The 25,264-nt window shown below is 33.3% G+C and overlaps 2 protein-coding genes across 4 annotated transcripts in view; one reads left to right on the forward strand and one right to left on the reverse strand.

Annotated features, from left to right (window-relative positions):
- Positions 1–25,264, forward strand: part of LOC129804096 (POU domain, class 6, transcription factor 1) — a 254,688-nt gene that overhangs the window by 223,761 nt on the left and 5,663 nt on the right. Inside the window, exons 4-11 of one of the 3 annotated variants that reach the window (XM_055851165.1) lie at positions 12,938–13,130; positions 13,232–13,540; positions 13,870–14,446; positions 17,540–17,736; positions 18,161–18,341; positions 22,583–22,639; positions 23,766–23,849; positions 23,914–24,062. In XM_055851165.1, coding sequence (XP_055707140.1) covers positions 12,938–13,130; positions 13,232–13,540; positions 13,870–14,446; positions 17,540–17,736; positions 18,161–18,341; positions 22,583–22,639; positions 23,766–23,849; positions 23,914–24,062 — 1,747 coding nt within the window. The remainder of the gene's footprint in view (positions 1–12,937; positions 13,131–13,231; positions 13,541–13,869; positions 14,447–17,539; positions 17,737–18,160; positions 18,342–22,582; positions 22,640–23,765; positions 23,850–23,913; positions 24,063–25,264) is intronic. The other 2 variants (XM_055851166.1, XM_055851167.1) reach the window with 2 other exon arrangements.
- On the reverse strand, positions 1,131–4,344 carry LOC129804107 (putative fatty acyl-CoA reductase CG8303). Its single transcript, XM_055851186.1, has 4 exons — positions 3,577–4,344; positions 1,812–2,259; positions 1,491–1,748; positions 1,131–1,408 (listed from the first exon to the last, which is right to left on the reverse strand). The coding sequence occupies exons 1-4, from the start codon at positions 4,280–4,282 to the stop codon at positions 1,276–1,278; spliced, it is 1,545 nt and encodes a 514-aa protein (XP_055707161.1). The 5' UTR covers positions 4,283–4,344; the 3' UTR covers positions 1,131–1,275.

A 25,264-nucleotide genomic window follows, 5' to 3' on the forward strand; every position in this document is an offset into this window, starting at 1 on the left:
ACTCTATCGAGGACTCACTGTAAGTCCTCAAAGTAAATCAATCATTTTATCAATTGGCAAATTAATTGATAAAATTTACAATATTATTATTTTCTTCTACAAAAATGGCATTGTTAATAAATCAGACTGTTGCGATATATTAAGTGCGCAATGTAGCTCAATGAATGCGATTCAAAAATCTTCAAATTCAAAATAACTTCTGTTGATCCAAAAGAGAGATTCGAACCCTGAACACTTGAATCATAGAGCGTGCACTTAGTCACTTAATCCATTCAGTGCTCTCAAAGTGAATAGTGCACATCACTGGCAACAAGTTAGTTATTCCACCCTACATATCGATTTTGCAATTAAACCCCATTGCCACCCACTTAACTCCCAATGGGCAGTTCGCGAAGCTGCCGACATTGTATAATCTAATTATGACGCGTCGCTCGCGTTTCAGTTTTAATCCCGGAAATGAGGCCATCTGTCAGCGTGTCATCTTTGCCTATATCGTTACTGGACGACGGCGACGTCCCTGGTTATAACGAAAGAGATGCAATGTAATAGTCACAAAAGACATGAGATTGTAACAACAATTAATTATGTCCTCTGCCTCGTCTTTTCTTTTTTTTTATGATGATGGGGTTGAATACTCATCTCGTTTTTATCCACAACAAAACATCCCGGACAATTCACATGACATTTTGAGGCACAATTGAAAATCTGCTTAAATATTTTATCCCAGCTCTTGTTGCCCAAAAGTCACTACTAATTATCTCTCAGCACAGTAGGATTTTGTGGCATATTCCATCCGCATCACAAATTACCGCTTAATATGTATATTGTAAGTTAGAATCTTAATAATGGTAGCTATTGTGGTCAACACAAAATTTCATGTACTCTGATAGAGTGGAAACTTTACCAAAGTACAGAAACCTTAGGTTTATACGAAAATTAGATTATTAGATTATGGTAAAAATGGGATAGTGATACCTAGGCTTGTTGAGCTCTTTGTATCTCCCGTGCATCTTTTTTATTCAGAACCAATTAGCTTTATGAATATGATTCAGAATCGTCTTGGGCATAAAAGCCTGCCCCTCCCTGGACGATGATGCTAGAATTTCTCTACATACATCCGATGAAGGGCATTTTATACTTACACGATTTTATTTTATTGCACGATTTTTTTTTTATAAAATTATCTATTTAAAAAATAAATTTAAAAACTGATAAGTATAATATGCCAACCATTCACAAACTAAATTTAATTGTGTAACCAATAAATACATTTTTCTAAAACCACACTAAAAGATATGTAAATGCTGTTGCAATCGGTAGTGCAACCTTGAAAGTAAACAGAATGGTTAATCCGAAAATGATTACTAAGAAGATGCTAAAATATATTGCAGCTTCCGCAGCCAAGTATCTTAAAAAAGGTAAATGTAGTAAAATTTTAAATAATTAAAAATTACTATAACTTTACTAAAGAATCACAGGGCAAAACTTACCCCATTTGAACTACTCTATGCATCCAAGTTACGCTGCAGGAATCCTTATAGTATGAGTTCCTCATCCATGATATACTACTCTCAATAAGTTTATTCCAGTTTACTCTAGCGATGTCAAATGAATATTGATGTTGGTCATCAGGATGAAGTCTTCCATTCAAATTTTTGAAAACATTGATATCTACGTCGGGGAGAACATAGGTCAGTTCTGCAATATGCGCACTAATTTTGGACTGAACCTCTACTACATTTATGGCACTACAAGCAAATAGAAATTAAAGTTAGAATAATTTTGGATATTATTATATATTTGAAACGCACTTCATATTTCCAGGTGCTATTTTAAGTAATTTCTCCGGTATATAAATTGCCAAGGCTATAATATAACATAAGGCGAAATGAATAGTTTTTCTCAATCCGTTCCTAATTTTAATCCTTGGTAAGAGAATGTACGTATCACAGGGGTTCTTCCAAGATTCTTCATTCAGAATATTAACAATATCTTGCATGGTAATCGGATTGATTGTTTTGTTATTGCATAAATGAGCTACGATAGGGAGTTTTGGAGGTATCTCTTGTGTTCCCAAGAAAGCAGCCAATGCCATCATACAGTTGATAACATGATCACAAGGAATACAGTAATAAATTGAATTTGGATCTCCATACATTGATCTAACTGCTCCTTTTATATGACCTTTAATTTGGCCACATTGTCCAGTCATTGATCTACCCATCCATCCTGGAATTCTATGTTCATAGAAGCCGTAAACTGCAAAAAGAAATTAGTCTGTTTAATTGCTTAGCATATTCTGTCTTTAAGTAGATGTTATAAAGAAAAGACTGTTTGCAAAGCACCATATCAGTCTTTAACCTTTTAAGGACAATAGGGGAGACTGGGGAAAAATTTGTCAAAACGAAAATTTCAATATTCACTATTTTCTAAAATGAAAGAGACTGAGGCTTGAAATTTTTATTATATTTAGATAGCCTTCATGAACCTTCTTAAGCTTATAAAGTTTCACTGTGTTATCACACTTGCACATTAAAATTTTAATATGATTCACATTAATTGTCGCTGGTGAGAATCCAAATGTGTAATTTGTGTGTTTGAATCATTTTATTTTTAAAATTTGATCTATTTGTTGATAAAAAGGTAGACTTGACCCGCAAAATTTGATATAAATTGATTTATAGCATTAATGCGAAAAATTAATGCAATTTTCTCTTTAATTTTTTAATGTGAAAAATATTTATGCTTTAGGTAAATTTAAACTTATTTTTGCAGGCCAAGTCCACTTCTTTATCAATAAATAGAAAAACCCCAAATATTAAGTGATTCAAAGACACAAATAACATATTTAGACGCTCACAAGCAACAATTAATGTGAATCACATTAAAATTTTAATGTGCAAGTGTGATAACGTCGTCAAGGGATTCGAGGAAGGATTATGTAAAATAAAAAATAATGAAATTTTGAGCCCTATTTTTGGAATATTTGGCTTACAGAAAATATCAATACTGATTAGCTCAATTTAAGCACATTTCTCGTTAAGATAGAGAAAAATTATCTTCGACAAAGTTGTAGAGGAATAAATTTCCTATAAAAATATGTCTATTTGATATTTTTTAACGTTTGCGAGAGTAAAACGTCACAAATCATCCGAAGACTGACAAAATTTGCCCCAGCTATTTTGAGAATCTTCACAAAATCGACTTTTAGAAAATGATTCGAAAAATACATTTCTTTCGAGATAGAGGGAAATAGTCTTCTGCAATGTTGTAGAGCAGTAAATTTCCTATAAGAATATGCTCATTATAAAATGTTTAAGTTTTCTCAGAGCTCGTGAAAGAATTAAATATGCGTTTTGACAAGTTTTGCCCCAGTCTCCCCTAGGATTAAAAATCTGGGATCCCGAAAAAATATTCTTTCTCACTTTTTGAGCAAAGGCGAAACCTTAGATGCCCGTAGGAAAAAAATTCTTTTGGGTCACCAGTGTGCAAATCGTCCTTAAAGGGTTAATTCAAAATTAAAATTCTTCAATCTTTAGGTTTTCTTTAGTCTCCCTTAGATACGTAAACAAGTACCTAAAGCCGGTCTTACAATGCCAGCTGGAAAACCACTCAGCTCCTCAAGAATCAGATTCTCAGCTAGCTGCTTGGAATAAGTATAAGAATTTACATGCCCCTCAATCATGTCAGACTTAATTTCAGGAACTTTATCGAGTGTTGAAGGTGACTCTAGTGCTAGCATAATCATTTCTTTTGGTGATCGCTTGGTCTTGTAAACTTTTTCACTGATCTTCCCTTGAATATTCGTATTTGCTGTGATACTAGAAGTGTAGATAAAGGCTGAGAGTTTAGCAAGACTTTTGGCTAGTTCTACGCATCGTAAAGTGCTCAAGACATTCATTAGAATCGTCTCTTGGAGACTCCTATTGAATTTAATTAGGCCTGCACTGTGGTACACAACAGTCACTGTCTCCCTGATTTCAGCCAGTATGGTAGGTTCTAAGGCAAAGTTCTCTGCAGTAAGATCCCCGAGAATGGGTACCACCTTAGCCTTTGAGTCTGACGACAAATGGTCAAAGATCTCATTAGAAAGGAGTTTTGAAATACGCTCAGCTGGTTTCAACCCCTTTTTCTCACGAACTACCACGTATATCCGACGCAAATCTGGACTGGAGGTTAATAAGCCCTCAATTAGAGCCATCCCAATAAACCCTGTTCCTCCAGTTATTAAAATGCATCTATTAGCAAAAAAATCCTTAAGACGACACAATTTGTTATCCATATCACAGAATTTTCACTGATAATCCAAGTCTTAATGATTTAAAACTCAAACACTAACTGAACCCGAATTCCTTGTTCATTCTTTTTATATCCCCAATATTTTGAATTATGAAAAAATGGAAGTCATCATGATTTGGTCATCTTTATGTTAATTCAATTTCCAATAGCGAGTGAAAGTTTTGAACGCTTAGAGTAGAAGGAACACCTATTGGGCGAGGAACAATAAATTATTACCAGTTTCATGCCATTGAAACATATATTTAAATGTATTTAATAAAATGCAATAGGATGTGTTTTATTTAATCTGCTTTTTCCTAATAAAGAGAGGTGTTTTAAATTTCATGTCCTAGATGATATTGAGAAAGAGTGTTAAACGGCCATGTGTCATCACTGAGAGAAATACGAAAAAGTTAAAATAACATTCCGGAAATGTTAATTTTACACTTCAGTATGGATCCAAAATCGGTGTAAATATTACCTTTTTAGGTGTATTGGGGGTTAAAGTTACCCTTTTTCATGTTAATTTTAAACTTAAAAAGGTGTAAAATTAACATTAAAAAAGTTAATATATTTTTACACCTAAAAAGTGTTAAAGTTATGAGGAAAAAAAGTTAATCGCACCCTCTTTTATTTCTCAGTGATGATACAAATACTCAAAATGCCTATAGGTGTTCATTTCACCCTATGTAAATATTAAAACATTTTATATTGTGGTGGGTTAAAAATTATGCTAAATATTTTCCTTATGAATAGGTAACAGGAAATAATAAACAAGAAATATTTTTCCTTTTTTTCCAATCATTAAAATCGTTTGTGTAAATTTTTGAAACTTGCTGATATTAATCATCCTCACGCAATATCTTTAAATAGATTTCTATATGACCTCTAGGCTTTGTTAAATATTTTTGGCTAAATAGAATATTTTGACATGATACGTGCGTGAACTATACAATACATGTATTCACATACGCAACCAATTTACTTCAAAATAGTATATCACTATTACACCAGCTTTTATTATTTATGCAACAGAGTTTTCATTACAATCAAACGGTTTTCACGGTTTTAACACCAAGTTTTAGACCAGTTTCTGAGGTTTTCAAGTTTTTTTTTAAGAAATTGACGTATTTTATACAAAATTTGGTTGATGGATTACTTTTTGTTTATTATTCGAAGTGAAAATTTATTTAAAAAAAAAAATGTTATCAAAGAAACTAAAACAATTTAACCAAGATGAATAACTCCCAAATCCAAAAACCAAAAAAAATGTAATTAATTAATGACAAATCAATTGGATTGGTAATAGGTATGTCTAATATGAGAACATTTTCAATTCGTTCAACTGAAAAATTTAAAACATATAATACGGTCTTCAGAATAAAGGTTTAACCTCTTCTACAGATGTTTATACCAGTAACAAACGAAATCATTAACGAGTATAATACCAAAATGAATTTGTGACAAAAATCAATATCTTATGAAATTATCCCAAATAACAAAAATTCTTTTTATAAGTCTGACTTAGTTATATCTGGGGACCTTATAAATCATATGATTAAAAGTTAAAAGTAAAAATTAAAAATAAGTCCGAAAACGGGCTCAAGTCGGGTTTTAATGAAAGTCGTACTATAATATTGCACAAAAAATCAGTTTTTTTTTCAAATTCTTTTAATATATATATTTTTTAACATCTTTTCTTAAAGAAATACTTATTTAGATCTTAAAAGAAATCAAGGAATAAACTTAATTGAAGAGATATATTTGTCTGTGTCATCTGGAATAACAATCTTAAGACTATAAAAGGCCATTATTTTGGTATCTCTTTTCCATAGGCGTTGAGCACCTAAAACAAAAAACGGTTATAACATCAGCACTTCGACATTAAACTTACGGTTTACATCAATTCTTTTCCGTCAAAGAGTATCAAATTTTTGACCACGCACTAACACAGACTTTCAGAAGATGTCGTGCCTCTGAACTACCGTTTAGCTTTAAGCTTATCTATATAATAACAGATCTGCTCAATTTTGTCCTCCCTAGTGTTTGAAAGCTTTCTTTAACCCTTTATCGAGAGGGTCAAAAATTGGGTAAGAATAATTTTTTTTCTTACTGTATAGAGCAAAAGATAACTTTAGATACATAGCCGTAGGAAATGTATATATGCGGTTACCGGTGAGTCAATTTCCCTTAAAGTTTTACGAAAACCCTTCACCGATCGGACAGGGTAGATCGGATCAGTGAAGATCATCCTTAAGAACCAGAATTAAAGAAAAGCTTACAAACAACAGGAGGTAAAGTCACCTCCGGAAGCCAAAATTACCCACGGTAGAAGTTTAAGAGATTTTACTGCAATAAAATTTCTTAACCCATTCCTTACCATGGTATTATACATCATACGCAAATTGAGTGATTTTAGATTATTTATTCCTGGGCGATTTCTATCCGAATTGCTGTCGGAAATGAATTTTTAGTAACTTTAGTTCTTCAATTACTTGAGAAAAATAGTCCGACAGAGATGAAAATACATTTTGTTATTGTTTTCTTGCTTCGCGGAGGGTCATGCAAATTTTTTGCTCAAAATGGCGGACGGAAAATTCGACATCCCGTCGAATTTGTTAAAATTCGCCCCTTTCCTCTTTCCTGATTTGAATTCTAGTTGCCGATTTGTTTTCTTGGAGTGTTACTCTATCTAAAGCAATAGAGTTTGCAATGAATTAATGCACAGAATTTAAATTCAGTGGCCGTTAAGACATATGTCTGACAGGGGCTCCTCGCGCCCCCATAATGGGTAAAAAAAATTTCTTTTCAAAAAAATCATCTATTAAGCTGTAACAAACTAATCCCAAAATATTAAAATTCTATCTCAAGTATTTCTGGTACATTGACTGAATGGGTCAATATAGGGGAAAGCGCGCTACGTTCGGACGACTCAAGCTTCGGACAATTCAATTTTTTCTCTATGTTCCTTATCGATTTCACCAGTAGCTCTCTTCGTAAAATTTGAGGCATTGGGTTAGCTATTACAAAATAATGATATTATAATGGGCCAAATTCATTTATAACACATTGAAAAAAAATGATTTGTTCGAAGCATAAATCGTCCGAAGGTAGCGAGCTTTCCCTTAGTTGGATTATATGATTTAGTCACACTTCTTTGTAAATATTATATCGTTATTAAGATCCCACAATCATAATTCCATATAGAGTTCTAGACATTTTGAATAAACCGAAAAAAACGGATCTCGGCTATCCAATGTAAGCGTCAAATAAGACTTGTAGAAATTTCTACAGGTGTTTCTTAAGCTTTTTAAAGTTACTTTTGACATTTGTCACAAATCGTTTGTGTTAAATTATGTATGATCTTAATTTAAATACCAGAATATCCTTGCAGAAAAATACAACTAATTAAACTTTGATATATTTCTCAGAGACTTCACAAATTTCGTGTCCATTACAGCAAAATAGTTATACTTTTTGTGACACTTAATAAAAACAAAAACCCAAAAAAATAGCAATAAAAATTTTATGTTTTTAAAATAATAATTCGCACCATTATTGGTAAAAAAGAGTTACATTAAAATGGTGGAAAAATGAAGAAAACGTGCTGTGAAAAATGTTTAAATGAGTCCCAAAATATTCAATTTGTCATAATGACTGAAGCCACTTCCTCTCTCATCCCCGTCCCTGGGTGGAGGTACTTTTTTTCCGGATCCTGCATAAAAGGGTTTGGGTAGAGAGCTGAATGATGGTCAAATTGACGGCGGCGACTGTAGTTAATTTGATTCAATTATAGATTTTTCCCCATCATCATCGCCATCATATAACATGGGAAGCAAAATTGCAATTATAAATCCGACATTTTACATAATGATTCGCATTGTCAATCGTGCACCGTGTGCGGAGGTGGTTTATTGAGATACTGGGATGCAAAAATTACCCCATGAGACGAGTTGGAATGGGATGTTGCCGATTTAAATGAAATCCCATTAATTTCAGTTTCAATTTCCAATCGTCATCGTTGGCCACATTGTCGTGGTGCGAGGATAATTGCACCACGAGTATAGATAACAATAATTTTCTCCAATATGAAAAGTTTTGATGAAGATTTCGTAGAATTTTCAAAGTTAATTTTAATGCCAATTGTGATTCTAAGAAATTTCTAGTATGAATTCTAGCTTCTGTTTGTGTAATTCTAGTAATATACGGAAAATTCGGGCAGATTATACAGAAGTAGAAATAGACAATTCTTGAATGTTATAGAATACATATTCCTTTATTGAGTAAACCACTATTTATTCAAAAAAAAAACACCTCATTGAAATATTTATCAATTTAATTCAAACATTTCTCACAAATAAAATGAGATGAAAAATTTGATTTGGTGACTGATTCTGCCTCACTCTCCCTAGTAGCCGCATAACATTTTTGTTGCATTTCATAAATATTAAATAATTTTGCTAATTTCTACTGCATTAACAATTCTTCTACTGTTTTTCTATTAGAAAAAAAATAAAATTTTATTAAGATAACACAAATCCACTTAGTTAGGCCTTTCTTCTGACGTACAGTCGTAAACACTCAAAGCCATTCCCTTCATTTAAAAGATGGACTAGCGTTCAAAAAACTCTTGAATAAATTTTAGTTAGAGTAACTGTACCAAATTTCGGTCAGCTTTCAATTTCGGCCACTTCTTTTATTCCTCAAATTTCTATGAAATTCCAGTTTTGGCATACTTTAGAGACTTTATAATGCAAAAGAAAATTTTTAAAAAAAGGTCGTTTCGACCAACAAGATGATGTGAAAAATATTTTGCAAGAATTCCAAAATGGCAAGGAACTAAGAGGATCAAGGTGGCCAAAATATTACTCAAAGTTATGTCTATATTTTTATTCATTTTAAAATGTTTTAAAAATGATTTAAGAGAAAACAAAGATGATAAACTAAGGTTCCAAGCAACACTCCGTAAAAAGAAGGAACAAAAATTCAATTTGTTTTAAGAATATTACATTTCAAACTTAAGATTTCGATTCTTCTTAACCTTTCGTGATACATTGAGTTAAAATTTTAGAGCACCGCTCTATAATGCAATTTCCCAGGGTTTAAATCCCCTGTATATTACCAAAAAATATCGAAGATTATTTTCCAGTGAACTTTACTGAACTTAATATTACAGAGCTTAGGGCTTATTGGTATATAAGCTTAAACACCATCCTTGTATTAGAAAAATTCAAGAAGGTCTAATTCCTTCATGCATTATTATTATTATTTATGTTTTTATTCTGATAGCGTTTAGCTAAAGTATTTTCTAAGTTAAAAAAGCTCTTAAAATGTTAAAAAAAAAAATTCAAGCTAAGATTTGTAAAATTCTGCACTAAATCTCATCCACAATAAATGAAAACTCTTTGCATTTTCGGAAAAAAATATGGGAACTCTGTCAAATTTCGTACATGTTACAAATAAACCTGAATAAAAGTATAGATTAAAAGTATAGTAGGTACTTCGTGCGTTATATTCAAGCTTTTTGAAGTCTCCTGCCGTTCCAGAATTCTTCCAAGGATTTTTCTGCAAGATCTCTTTCTTAGAGGGACTATCTCTTGATATTCCTTCTGATATTCTTGGTAGTATAACCTCTGAAAATCGAAAAACTTAAAATCTTATCTATTTTGAAAAACAAAAGAAGTGTCCGATATTGCAAACTGTCCGAAATTTGGTATACTTTTCCTATACGATTTTCTTTTCTCTTGGAAGAAGTGACACTTGTTAATTCAAGGATTATTGCACTTACCTAAATATGACACTATTAAAAATAATTGGCCTGCATTCTCGATGCTTTTGGGCTTTCTGCAATTTTTCCAATGATAGTGATAGAGGGTATGTCAGTAGCAGAGGCGGCTATGTGCAATAGCAAGTTTGTAATAAAGAACTAAATGAATGAATGAATATTTCACAATTATGTGCATCCATATTGGACTAAATTCTTCCCAGATCTCCCAAATGGGACCTTATATGGCTGGTACATTTTTTTTCGCATATATGGAAAATTACATCCAATAAATATCTCCGACAGTGGAGAAGCATCGCATAAATAAACAATGCAGAATTGTCACTTGGGACGTCGTCAATTTCTCCGGTGACACATAAAAACTGCCCTTAAATCCTCCCAATTAGTGGTGCGAACGGGACGTTTTTTTTTGTTATCATTTCAAGCGCCGAAACTTCGTATTACATTTTTCCAATATTTTACGTGACCATCAATTATTATAATCCACTTAATTTCGCTCACAATTTTTTCCTCCGTGTTTTCCACTCTTTTCTGCGCGCGCGAAAATAAAACCAGCTAAAGCTCTAACGTGGAGGAATGTTTTCACCCCCTATTTGGAGTTGGATATTTTTTTTCTCTGCAAGCCCTCTGGACTGAAAGTTTTCCTCTTCAATATTCAGGAGTCAACCCTAAATCGCACCATTCTGCGGGTGCAACAAAAGAGTTTTCATAGAGCCCAGCAAAGCAAAGGGGTCAGGGGGATGTAGTATGACGATAGGGAAAAATTGCAGTCCAGGAAAAATAATGCAATTACATATTTTTACGCTTTACGTCCGTATAATAATTAAAAATTTATTATCGAGAGACTGCCATTGGCGCATAAATTGTATGCATTTGGGTGAAGGCAGTGTGAAAAATTTAATTATTAATTCCAATTCATCAATAGCCCCTTTCTGCAATTTTTCATTCCTTCACGGGCTTTTCCTCAACTTTTCCCATACTCGAGCAACATTTGCCATTGAATACATTTTGTAAGGGTAGAAAATATTAGTGTAATATTTATTGCGTAATTATTGTGTGATATGACATTGCACAAGAAAACATTACAATTATTAATTCTATAATATTTTTAGAAAAGTATTATTCATATGTTAATAAATATTTTATACTTGAAGAAGATACTATAGTTCTATTTGGTTTCCGATTGGCTGAAGCTTTGAATGATTTTAAGTTCGAACCAATAAGAAAACCCAGTGGAATTTTAGTAAATCAAACGCCTGGAAAGTTGGCCTTTTTATATTGAGCTATTTGAAGCCAATTCCTAAATTTATCTCGGACTCAGCTCACAGTGCTCCAAGGAAACAATTTATTTAAACAAAAATTTAGTATATTTATCCCTCCATACGGAAAGGTATCTTATAATACGGAAAAACTTCTCACTTTTTAAATATTTAGCATAACGATCACCAGTGCAGAAAAATTCCCATACGCATTTGTATGTGAAAGTAAGAAATTGGGTTCAACTTTGAAGGCCACTCGCCGGGGACTAGTAGTAAATGTTTTATGGGATAAAACGTAGAGTTAAATATTTAATCTTAAGTCATATTTTATTTTTTTTCTTATTTTCCAATTGGATAAAACTCAAAAGCAGTCATAGACGGAATATATCACAGAACACGATGAAAATAAAATATTTTATCTTTATAATTAATAAATTACTGAATCTTTTAAGATATTTTAGTTTCATGTTGTTTTCTGATTAGCTGGAACAGTGAATGCTTATGTATGAATGATTATGTAGGGGAAGGCTTCCAAGCTTCGCACATACTCTGGTTTCGAACACTTCATATTTTCCCATATTTCTTTAATGTATCTGACCTATTTTTACAGGAAATGTGTGGCCTAAGACTAACATTGTGAATTGGAGGCAGCCAAAATCCCGAAAATCAAATCCCGAATGATTAAAATCCTGAAATGGATGAAATTATATGGAGGATAATGACTATGTCCAAGTTATTGGGAGTACCTTGCCACTCTTTCTACAGTCGCAAACTGTTGATTTTATTTCGAGCGTCTTGAGAAATCGTCAGCTCAAATATTTGACAGAATTTCATCATCCGGGTTCATCCGTTAGGTCTTTATACCTCATTGTGCCTAGGTCGGGGAGCCGCATTCGTCATAGCTCTCTCTTTGTCGAGGGAGTTACTCTTTTGAATGAACTTCCCAGAGAGGAAAAACTGCGCCTTACGGGCTTCAGACCTTAAGGCTTAGCTATATGGCTTAACTTCTCTAATTCCTTATCAGTTAAGATTTGTTGGGAAATATGACTTAGTATTGGACATTATGGGCAAATGATTCGGTTAATTTTGAAAAATCAATAAAATTGGTTGCTATTTTGAAATTTGAGACTTTCAGGAACTGGGCTAAACCTCAGGTCTGAAGCCGGCCTTATCCAAACCTTTTTGGTATCGTAGTTATAGTATAGTTATAGTATAGTTTTCTTTTATTTTCTTTTATTAGCTTTACAAAAATATTAGTCCTTCTCCTAAAAAAAAAATATAATAAGGCACAATTTGTAGCTTTGTAATAAAGCTCTCTAAAAAAAACGTTTCAATCAAAATATAAATTAGATCTTGAGATATTAAATCCTTTATAGAGAATTTTGAAACATTGGTACAATTTTTCCGACACCGCACAACATCTAAGGCAAAGTGTGTGCGGATCCTAAAAGCCTTCCCCTAAAAATTCCATTTAATTCCATCTTGTTCTCTAATTTATAAACATTTTTAAAATTGAAAATCTTCAATTTATTTTAAGTGTTAAAAAAAATATAAGAAGTTAAATCCTATTTTGTCGAAATGTTAACTAAAGTTAGCTCATTTTTATCTTATACAGGATAACGAAAGGGATGGTGATCATTCTCCGCCGGAAAGTCCACATCACGTGGCAGCTTCACACATGAACGAGCGTTTGGCCACGGGGCTATTTAGTGCCTCGATCCTCGGCGGAGATCGGCCGCCGTCATCTGAGCACGCAAAAGCGGCTGCTGCAGCCGCTGCTGTCGCTCAAGCCCATCTAAATGGAACTAGTGAGTACATATCGTTCGATGTGGTGGCTCTGAAGTCACGACAAACCCCCATAATCACAAGATATCTAAACTTTGTGTTATGATCTTTTTTGATTCAATAGTGCAGGGAATGCTAAATCTCCAGAAGCTCCAGAATCTCGCCTCTATTCAGCATGCGTCAATGCCGCCGTCACTTAGTGGACTTCAGGGGCTGGCGGCTGGTCTATCAGGATTGAATTCGCCGCTGAATTTGAGTGTGACGGGAAGTGGAACACCGACAGGCTGTAGCACTTCTGGCGCCGGCGGCAGTGCTGGAGATGGTGGGCAACCACCCACAATCGGAAGTGCACAGCTGCCGCAATTAATTCTAGCCTCGGGACAACTGGTGCAGGGCATTCAGGGGGCGCAACTGCTAATACCCACGTCACAAGGTAATTTGTCATTACGGCACCAATGCAATTACACACGGACGCCTCGTGATGCCACGAAACTTGACTGCTGTTAGGGGGTTGGGAAAATGCAAATGATCCCGGGTCTCCGGGTAAAGAGATTGGGAAGCTGCAGCTTTATTAAATTTTCCTCTGTTGGAAATATGCTTAGGGATTGTGCAGAGAAACTCCAATGTAATATGGAAAATGTGATAAACCCCAAGCACTTACAAACCTTATCGGGATGATAATTTTCAGAATTATTTATTGTTAAATTTTGTCACTCTGGGTTTCACTAAGAGCGTATTTAAAATAAAATTTTTCGATTTTAGGAATTGCAACTCAAACCATTCTCACAATTCCTGTGAGCCAACAAGTCCACTCAAATGAGCAATTGGTGCAGCATTTAGCGGCTCTGAGCAATGGCAATGCAAACTTAAATGGTCCCGTGACACCGCCAATGCTCAATCGTCATCTATTGTCAAATGGAGTCCAGCAACTTCTATCTGCAGTCCAGCCGACGCTCTTTGGAGCCACAAGTCCCCACCAAACTATGCCACAGGCTCCAGTAACACCTTCAGCTAGTGTCTCACCACGAAGAATGGCATCAGCGTCACCGCCACTTAGCCATCATGCCGGTCGCAGCCTCCATACTTCGCCGAAAGCTAGTCCACCACGTGGAAGTAGCTCATCGGGACATCATCCATTTGATAAACTACCAACAACAACAGCTACCAGTACTTCACAAGCCCCCCACTCGCCTCTCTACTCTGCCACGCCGTCCAATGGCCATGGAGCCGCCGGCGGGCAGCAAATGACACCTGGAACTACGTCCCAGAGTCAAACATCCTTACATCATACAGCAACAAGCACAAGCAGACACTCACCCATTCCAACAGCTATGAACAGGTTAGTTTTTCTTATCCAGGGGGGTGACATTAACTGTGAAAAATGCGACCAGTTTTAGTGTAACTTTTTTCCTGTTTTCGTACACATTTCACGAGATATCTCCAAAACTACATAGGCTGCCAATTTGCGGTTTTCGGTTGCCTATTCTATATTAAATTGACTTTTATTTTGTATTTGTATCATTTGCTAATTCATTCTACAAGGACAGAAAACACCTAATAAACTCAAAATTTTTTTCGGCACGCTAGAAACATTTTGGAAACATAGGAAACGTCATGCCCCTATTCTTACTCATGAATTATCCAAAGCTCTTACAATATTTCAGTGAATAATATTTGACTGTCAAAAAAGATAAAATTATTTTTACTGTAGCACTTTAAAATTATGCAAACTCCGCCCATAAATTTGCTAAATTTTCTTCAATTAATAATAATCTAAATTAAGATAATAACTTTAAAAAATAGGCCACACCCCTTTCTAAACTTCAAATGGCAATATACGCGTCAACTTGGTTTTTTTAAGAAATTTCCGAGAAAATTCCTCTTTCACCATTTAGGTCAAAGTTTCCTCAGATCAAAAAAAAAAATTAAAATAAAATATAGTTTATTAGATAATCGGCATATTACAAGTGGGCGTGGCCTCCAAGTGAGCGTACCATCACTAAGCTTTTATTAAACAATAATTCGCGGAATTTAATTTTCGCTTTATTCAGCACTTTATGGTTAGATCACATTAATATTTTCATAATAATGGAGCTGGTTAATTGGATCAATGTTAATTTTTAAATGACGAGACCTTGCCTATTAGTAAAGTAATCTGTTTGGACAGTTAACCTACTTTTAAACGAGGGTATTTTAAAAATGCACCCCACTGTGCTATGCACCGGCGAGTCTTGGAAAATCTCCTCTTGAGGTTTGTGTCTGAATAAAATCTCCCAGTTAACTGTTATAATACTCCCATTTGTGTCCCGACTAAAATGGAAAGTCAAGCAGACATTCCATTTTATTCCGAAACGTTTCGAACTTGCTTTGAGGTACGTGGTATTGGCAATAATTTAATAGAAGTCAAAGGGTTACCAAGTAAATATTAATAGTTGATGAAAAATAAATTAAAAAAGATATTAAGCCCAAACAGAAGTAGATTTTAATTCTCCAATAGTGTCTTGGATAAAAGGTAAATGGACCTCTATTTGCACAAAAATTCGTTGAAGTTGGAAGAATTCAAATTCAATTTCGAATTTTCGTACTAAATTTTCGAACAAGGTGGGGAAAATTTATCATATATCACACTAAGAGGCTGGCAAAAGAGTTACTCAGTGATAATGGAATGATTAAATAATGGGAAAAGAACAGGAAACGTCGTTGTTCTGTTTTTTTCTCACAACAAATGTGAAGACTGTCACATTTTGAAACTTGAGCAATTCGAAATTCGAACAGGATGTAACTTCCGCCACCTTGCGAAAGTATTAAGAGAAGTCTCTTTTTTGGATCTTCAAATAGATTTTCGAATTTTTCAAGATCTACTTCTGTACGGAAAGATTTTATCAAACTCGTCTCACCGCAGGGTTTTATGACATGTTGTCAGGAATTTAAGGAAACATCGTCAGTTGCTTTACAATCCGAAAACGTTTTGCTAATGAAGTTGCTTTACAATAGCTAATATTTAGTTTTCCGTTATATAATTCATGAGAGCTAAACTTTATGAAAACCTTCATCTTACTTTAATACTCCTTGTGTTCTCTTGATAGCAATATTTCGGTTTTTGGAGATTTTACTCAACAGATCTTCTCCTCATGTGTGTTGTGGAACTGTTATTAAAAAATAGAGACACAATCTATTAAAATGAAAATTAAATTTACTAAACAATTTCACGGTAACACTAGGCATTTTTAAAGATATCCTTGGTGAAATATGTGAAAACTCTTGAAGAAGTTATTTTTGTGCGCCAGAAGGTAGATAATTTCCACTGAGAAAGCTCAATACGATATTCTGTGCGCCAGAAGGTAGGCAATTGTCACTGACTGAGAGATAGCTCAGTGAGATATTTTTATTTCGAAAGAACAGTTTCGAATCAAAAGTTCCCCTATTAATACCGCCTTAGGAAGCATCTAGACGTGGGGATTTTATTTCTAAACCGCCATTTTGACACAAAAGTCCCCCATTGAACTTTAGACCAGTGCATTTTTGCCTACCTTTTGGCTCTTAAAATCTCCCTCTTCGAAAGCTCCATTTGTTTATGTTCTAATATTTTGACATTTCAAGCGATTTTAAATTGTTTTTCAATAGTTTTTCTCGTGAACTATTTTTAAAGTTATCAAGAGTCAAAAAGCAGCTGAAATAGGGACACGGAATCGATCACTCTTCTGAATGTATCGTTTAATCTTCATGAAAAATATGGTCGAATTGTTAAATAGACATCCTTAAATAGAAATAAAGAAATAATTAAATAAAATAGAGTTAATTTATAGAAAAATAAAAACTTAGGATATTTTTTTTATAATTTAGCAACAATATTGGCATAAAATCCTGCGGTAGGACGGTTTTGATATAGAGAATGGGTGTCCCATCTCAGTGTTCGTCACTAAGCATAAATATTAACTTTACCACTCTTTAACAAGTTCTTTGATTGTAAAACACTATGTGATTGACGTTTGAAACGTTTCAAAATAAAACAAAAAGTCTTCCAGACTATCTATTATATTTTAGTTAGAGCACACTTAGGGAATTTATAATAGAGAGTGGAGAAAATTTATCTCAGGAATGAACCACTAGGGGAAATTTCCCGAGACTCACCGGTGCATAGCACAGTGGTGTGCATTTCGAAATCCCTCGTATTGAAGACGCCTTAGAGTTTGGGAAAAAAGAAAGATGGCTTTCAATAAAAATGAAAGGAAAGAATTCAATTTTAAGAGGATTACTAAATAATACAGGCGGCCGCCGCGGTTATTAGCCGCCGCTTCAATTTATCGAAGCACATCTCTAAATTTTTAAATCAGAATTTTAGGATTAGAATTTTATTGATTGATGCCCACGTTTCGTAAATAACATTTAGGACTATCCAAATAAATAATTCGCAAAATACTATCTTTCACAGGTTGTCCTCGCAAAATGGGGAAATAACCATCACAAAGGCTCATGGTCCATCACCGAGCCATAGTTCATCGGGGTCTGGGTCAAATCATCCCTCAAGTCAACACACTGTGCCCCCCATGAAGCTCAGTCCGTCCTCGATGCACCTTTCGCCGACGGGAACCGACAATTCCAATGCGGATTTCCTAGCTGACTCTCCAAGTAAGTTGCTTCTGATCCATTTACACCCTTGAAAAGCCCAATTAAATCGTAGTGCAAATATATCATTGCCAAAGCTGAAAATCCCTAATTATGTGGCAGTATTGATAAATTTTCAACTTATTATGTAACACATTGTTAGCACCGTTACCACCCACCCCATATCACCCAATTGCTGGTATATTGTTCGTTGATGAAGGTACATTGGGGTGGGAGAATTAGTTTGAGTGGAGAGAACGTCATTTCGGCTTCAATCAATTTGTTTTGCCACCCCCTATCTCATCTAATTAGTGCGTAATGACGTCAATTTGTCGCCAAATTCGAATTAGTCTCATTGATTCCCCAAATGCTAACATGAAGATTCACATGTTGAACAATCCTCCCAAATGGTTCTTTTTTTTTGCAAAACTATACTATCACCTTCCAGATGAGCCCACCATAAATCAAGCCACATGCAATGTGGTGGATGGAATTGACCTGGATGAGATCAAGGAGTTTGCCAAAGCATTCAAATTGCGACGACTTTCACTGGGATTGACACAGACACAGGTCGGCCAGGCACTTTCGGTGACAGAGGGTCCGGCCTACAGTCAGAGTGCGATTTGCAGGTAAGGATTAAAGATAGACTTAAGAAAATAAATAATATTTCAGACTTAGCCTACAATGTGCTCTATTCTCATTTGCAAGGAATTTTAATGTAGTTTTTATTTGAATGGGTTATTGAGATACAAAAATAAATTTTAGTCTTAAAAAAAGTAAATGTATAAGTCATGACAGTGACTAACTTCACAGTTCCTAAAGTCTTGCAGACTTTATAAATCAGAAGTGGGATATATCTACCACGTCTTATATCTTAGACGGCTAGACAGACTTACGGCTTAAGCCGAAAGACGGCTTAGTGGGCTCAGTGAGAAACTGATGAAAATATAGTTTAATCATCTTTTTGTTTAGAATTACGATAAGTTATCTCTACGCTTAACTCTTTCCGGACCACAACATATCCAGCGAACGAATTTCAGTAAAACTCACTTTATTGTAAGTCTTACTGGTCAAATATGATACTTTTGTTGAGAAAGAATTTTTCCGCCTCTGGGAAATTGGAAAATTCATGGGTACTCTCGTCCCCAAAAGAACGAAAAGGAGACAAACTTCAATTTTCCGAAAGCCAATAATAACAGTTTTGTGAATTATTTTTGAGTGTCAAATGGCTCCTTTACAATGTTGATCGCTAAAAGAAGAAGAATTATTGACCAGTATCTTGTGGGATGTCCAGGAAGTGGTCAAGAAGACACCAAATTCCTGCTTGCCAACAGATTCCTCAAAATATTTCACACAATAACACTTTAAAACACATTTCTTTCAACACGATGTTATTGTAGACACATTAAGCTTTCTCAAGAGCCAAAAAAACACTTCATCGACAATCATAATTCATTAAAATCAGGAAAAACAGGAAAAACTTCCCCGAAAGCAATCTTCCACGCTGCCAAATGTCAAAATTATCGGCCATATTGGCAAAAATGTTGCTCCCGCTTGATATTTGGTTATAAGGTTGGTGCCAAAAAGCAAATGCCGGGCATTGGCGGGATAACCTTACATTTGACCTCTAGATTTTTGGGAACGAGAGTACCCATAAAGTTTGAACAAGTTTTTTGAAAATTTAAGAAAAAATTGTTTTTCGAATTTATGTAATCTGTAATTGTTAGCTATACTTATTGGCAACGAAAGGTTTTTCCTTATTCTGGTCTAGAAATATCAAAAAAGTCACAATATCTACAAGGAAGCAGAAAATCGAAAATTCACGATTTTTGACCAAAAATATCTAAGCTGAGGAGTTAATTAGGATTCTGCAAAAAATATACTAGATTTGGACATCCTTATAGTTTGTAATTATGCAGAAGAATCGGATTTTTATCGATTCTAGATAGTCTAAAAAAATTGTTGTTTCCATGGGTACCCAGAGTCCCAAAGGAGACGAAAGAGTTAAGTCACAGGTGTGTCCAGCACATTACAAATGTACTATTTTTCGAGCATATACAAACAGAAGCACTCACCAAAGATGGTGATAAGTAGAAGGCATAATGTAACAGGTTAAAAATGACAAGTTAAATATTTTCCAAAATAACAAAACAAAGAACGAGATTTCAAAATCTTTCCATAGGCAGCCCCCATTAATATACCCTACCGTCGTTACAAGTATAAAAAAGAGAAAAAAAATTGTAATTTTGAGCCCACTGGAATTCAAGTGGAACTCTACTGAAAGAACAATTCTAAAAATTTAAATTTCTACCACTTATAGCCCACCTCTTGTAATATATCTTCGCATTTCAGACGATTTCAGAGAATTAACTTCACGTTATTTGTCTGTCTGTCTACCTATAACTAGAACTAGAAGTCAAATGATTAAAGATATTGACTTCTGACCTTTCAGGACCCTTCATAAAACAGTCCAAAAACATTTCATTCCTATCCAAAAACATGTTTTTTTTTTTTTGGAAACGTTCGATTTTTCTTTATTTTAGTATATTTCAGTGATTTCTTAGGCGAACTTTTCGCCCATATACGAAAATACCGGATTTTCGTAAGTATTTTAAGTATTTTTCAGTCCAATGGAATCGCTTTAGGGATCCTTGGAAAGATTTTTGAGTTTCTGACAAGTTTGAACTGATTCCATTCAACTATGAACCAGTAATAGTTGACTTATTATCCCTCTAAGGACAATAAGGACACCGGTGTCACAAAATATTCCTACATCTTTCTAAAGTTATGTTTTTCTCTAAGAAATAAGAAGAAGTAATTTTTTTTTATCCCCAATTTTCTAGCCTCTCGTCCTTAAAATGTTAACCGCTTGATTTTTAACTGAAATTAAATAGTCCTATGCTGTTTTTATGATTGCTGATGAAGAGACGACGTTAATTTGTCTAGAAATAGTAGAACTAAGTTATTTAAGATGATCTTTTGAGCGATTTATGAATCGATCCAAAGTGAAACTATGATGAACCGGTACTTCTGAGATATAAAATCTAATACGGGCTTCACACAAGGCTTAGCCATATGGCTTAACTTCTCTAATTTCTTATTATAATCAAGATTTTTTGGAAAATTATCACTTAAGATTGGACAACATGGCCAAGTGATCCCCATTAAATTTTGAAAAAGCAATAAAATTGGTTGCTATTTTGAATTTCGAGATCATCGGGAACTGGGTTAAACCTTAGGTCTGAAGTAGGTCTAAATCAAAAGTTCGAGTATTTGGCAAAGCTAGGAAGCTTAATAATTTATTCCTTTTTACACTAATTCCTTACAGGAAAAAATCAATGTTGAACAAATAATTTCTATAATTAATTTTATAAATAAAAGTTAGTTTTCCTAGATTAAAAATTAATTTTAAATTGACCAATTTTATAGGTAGCACTAAATAAAAAAGTGTTTTTTTTTCTCTTAAAGTAACACATTTTCACAGGCAATCATCGGAAAATCCTTGTTGAAATTATAGTGCCAGAGTCATCTTGACAATTGCTTCTAGAATAATTTGAATCAGTAGAATATGATTTCATTGATGATTTAACCCTTTAACAAGACACCTTTTACGGACCGAAAATCAACAATAAAAATTTAACCGATAAACAAAATCAATGAAACTTTTTACATCTGACTTTGGAAAATCCAACAGAGTCTGATTCGGTACATTTTTTACCTCTACGAGTGATATCGACAAAAATAGCCCAAAATTTAAAGTAATTTTCCTGACAGTACCAATAAATAATAATTTTCAGTCTAATGAAAAATATGTATTATGTATGAGTATTGTAGTTTCTTTTCTTAAAACGGTTTTACTTAAAAAAAATTGGAAGTATAAAAAATAATTAAAAATCATTTTTCAATATCACAATTTAAATATTCGTCGTTTTTAAACTTATATATTTACTATTTATATAGCAAATAGCTGGAGACTTGCAAGAAATATCCTAAATTCCTTCAACCTTCTACTTTGCAATTACGTACAAACATAAGAAAAATATGTATAACTTTAGGTAGTCAGGAAAAATTATTTTCTTTATGGGGCACTGGTGTTCCAATCGTTCTTAAAGGGTTAAGAATCTTCCGAGAAGTTTTTTCTCTTTTCTCTCCATAAATTATCTTATTAAATATAACCACACGAGATCAAATGTGTCAGAAGGAACGGGGTAAAAAATAACAAAGTAAGGGTGAATAAGGAAAAACTTATCAAATCGAAAAATGGTCTTCGACAAAATTGCATTAAGTATAATTTTCCCAATAAAATATTTTAATAGAATATTTACTTTAACGAGAACTCATTAAAAAAAATAAAATGTCATAATTTACCCCTTACTCTCTCAATATTTGCCACTAAATTGTTTGTTAAAAAATTTCCTTACAACTGGGTTTTCGAAAGTAATAGGAAAACCGCATTTTTTCCAGGTAAAGTTAAACGTTTTAGGACTATTTTGTTATAGGAAATGGGAATACTTATTTTATTTATTTATTTGTAAGTGAGAATAGAGCAAAAAATATTTTCCATACACTTTTCAGCTTAAACAATCTACATAAAATCATCTTCCTTTAAAAATTATTTTTTAGTCCGATTACTTCTGCAATTTTTTCAATAAATTTATTCGATATTTTACAAAAATCGTCCTGGGTTTCTTTTTAACTCTAAAATTTATTTTTCAATGAAAAAAAATTAACAAAATGTCACGTCAGGATGCCAGGACATGATTTAATCATTTTTGGAAATACTTTTAATGTCGATGTGTCTAATTTGTTTCCTGTATTTTTCCTTTTTTTTTCACCTAATTTCCGTGATCCTTCTCGATGGATTTCCAAGCAGTGCCCTCGCCGCACAGATGTATGCAGCTCAATTCTCGACGCAACAACAGGCTATGTATGTGAAGGATGTGTTCTTACCATCTTGCCTTTGTTTTCTAATTTATGTCTCTTTTATTTGTTTTCTGTTGTGAGGTTTTATTTTTAAGCTGTAGAATATTCCTAATCCATTTTAGTTGTTCTGCATGTGTTTTTTTTAATTTTTTTAATCAGAGGAAAATCAGTCAAAATTATTTGAAAATCTGCAAGTCCTTTAAAGAGTTACTTAAGAAAATATCCTGGCATCTACTCCGTAAAATCTCTCTTTAAATTTTGACTAATTTTCACTCGGTAGTAAATCAAATGCAAGGAAGTGTTGTAGATTAAATGACACTGTTTAAAAATTAACAAAGACAAAATAACCACAATTGACATATTACAATTTTCAATATCCATTGTTAATGAAATATTTCGATGAATGCAAAAAAAAAAATAAAGTTGTACAGTAAATTATTAAATTTACCATAAACGGAGGTAAGGCCAGAACAATTAAAAATTCTACCAATTCACACACAATTTTGGGCTGTTTATTAAATATAGAAACATTTTCCCAGTTTTTGAATGGAGCAACAAGTGTTTTCCACACTTTAAAACTTATTCAATACCTCAACTGCACACAATTTGTGAAAATTTTTCAGGACACTTACCCAAGATTGAAATTGTGTGTAAAATTTACACTTAGTAATTATTAAATTTACCCCTTAATTTTTGTTTTGTTTATCGAACATCTATTATTTTCTTACGTAAAATTTTTTGTGTATTTCCTATTTAGTTTTGTTTGTATTTTTGTATTTTTTGTTCTTTTTTTTATTGTAGTTACTCAAAAAATAAAAGAAAAAATTGCGATACTCGAAGGCCAGGGCATTGCCAATGTTTTGCAAGAAGGAATAATTTTTTTGTGTTTGATATTTTAACAACAAATAAATTTAGTATGTATCACAATACATTTAATTAATTGTTTTATCTGCCATTATTTTATGCAGAACTCATGTCAATGTCCTGGCATTTAGGGCGTCAATTCACTTTATTTTCTTACTATTAGTCTTTTGGTTGAGGATTTTCCAATTGTCTTACTAACTTAAAAAATAAATCTAAATATCAAAGACCTTTCTAAACCTTTAATTTGTTTTTGCTGACGAATACAGGTTCGAAAAACTGGACATTACCCCAAAGAGTGCGCAGAAAATTAAGCCAGTTCTCGAGAGATGGATGAAGGAGGCAGAAGAAAGGTAAGGGATACAAAAAATAAATATTTCTAAAGCAAATTTTTGGAATCTAATTTGAATTTTTTAGTCACTGGAATAGGTACAAAAGTGGACAGAATCATTTGACGGACTTTATTGGGGTGGAACCATCGAAGAAGAGGAAACGACGAACCTCTTTTACACCTCAAGCCCTTGAATTGCTCAATGCGCATTTTGAGCGCAATACACATCCATCAGGTAAGATTTTATTTATTAATTTAAAAAAGTATTTTTGTATAAAAAGATGATTACGTTTTTACAAACACATTGACATATGACTCCGGTAGAAGAACTCTTTTATATCAAATTTAGGAATGATATTGACTTATTGTAATAATGCAATGTCATATCGAGAGTACTTAATGTGATAAACTGTTAATAAACTATAGTTTTCAAATGTTTGAACGAAAATAAAGTAAATTTTAATCAGTAGAATAACGATTATATTAAATTTCGAGTATCATGTTTAAGGCTTTTATTTTGCATAACAATTAGATACAGTTTATGAATACTTTCCCGTAGAATTCAACCTAGAAATATAGAAAATTCACTTGAACATTAGGAGAAAAATCCTTAATTCAAAACAGCCCAACATTCAAAAGTGCCCCACTTCCCCCTATCCATGTATGCTATAAAAGCCATAATGTAGGGTTGCCATATGGGAAAAAAGAACTTACGCCAAATCACTATTCTACATTCTCTAGTAAACAAAAAATATAAAAACCTGGCATAACTTTTAACCCGCAAATTATGTAGCACAATATGAAGTTATTCTTCCTTGCATCGTTTAGCTATCACTTTATAAGTTAGGTAAACCTGAAGTAAAATGTGACAAAAAGGACACTTTTATCTGCATAATTTTTTTTTAAGAATGTTATTTCTCTAGTAGGGACTAAGTACGTAGCATTCCCTAGAGTACATAGACCTTCTCGAAGGCTAGATTCTTTTTTAGATATGCATTATTATTTTTTGGGGTATCAATAAATTTGCAGATTTGTCCTTTAAAAACCATAACGGTCAGGAAAGTCTTTGAAGCCCTTAAAACAAACTATTAGACTTTTCGAAACGTTCAGTAAGGCTATCTAAAAAAAAAATTAATTCGGACTATTTTTATCCTGGATGACATCAACTTTTATAATTTTCGCTTACCTTATTGTGTTTCAGGTTCACCTAATTCGTTTTTATTTAAAATCATAATTAATTTCCGGGTAAAGTACCGGTTTATAATCAATCAAAACTCGAAACTGATTAGACTGGATCAGAACTTCAATACCTTTCATTTTTTTTCCTAAAATTTATATCACTCTCAAGTATATTGTAGAAAAATCGAAGAATTAATGTGAAGTAAAAAGTTCTGAACCATTTTAAGCTTAATTTTGGAAATTAAATTAACATAGTTA

The sequence above is a fragment of the Phlebotomus papatasi genome, chromosome 2, assembly GCF_024763615.1.
Source record: "Phlebotomus papatasi isolate M1 chromosome 2, Ppap_2.1, whole genome shotgun sequence".
Taxonomy (NCBI): Eukaryota; Metazoa; Arthropoda; class Insecta; order Diptera; family Psychodidae; genus Phlebotomus; species Phlebotomus papatasi.

Coding starts and splice junctions, on each gene's coding strand:
- LOC129804107 (XM_055851186.1), bottom strand. CDS start 4,282: ATGGATAACAAATTGTGTCGTCTTAAGGATTTTTTTGCTAATAGATGC. Junction 2,260..3,576: donor CATTGTAAGACCGGCTTTAG/GTACTTGTTTAC, acceptor TTCTTTTTGCAG/TTTACGGCTTCTATGAACAT. Junction 1,749..1,811: donor ATAGCACCTGGAAATATGAA/GTGCGTTTCAAA, acceptor ATTTGCTTGTAG/TGCCATAAATGTAGTAGAGG.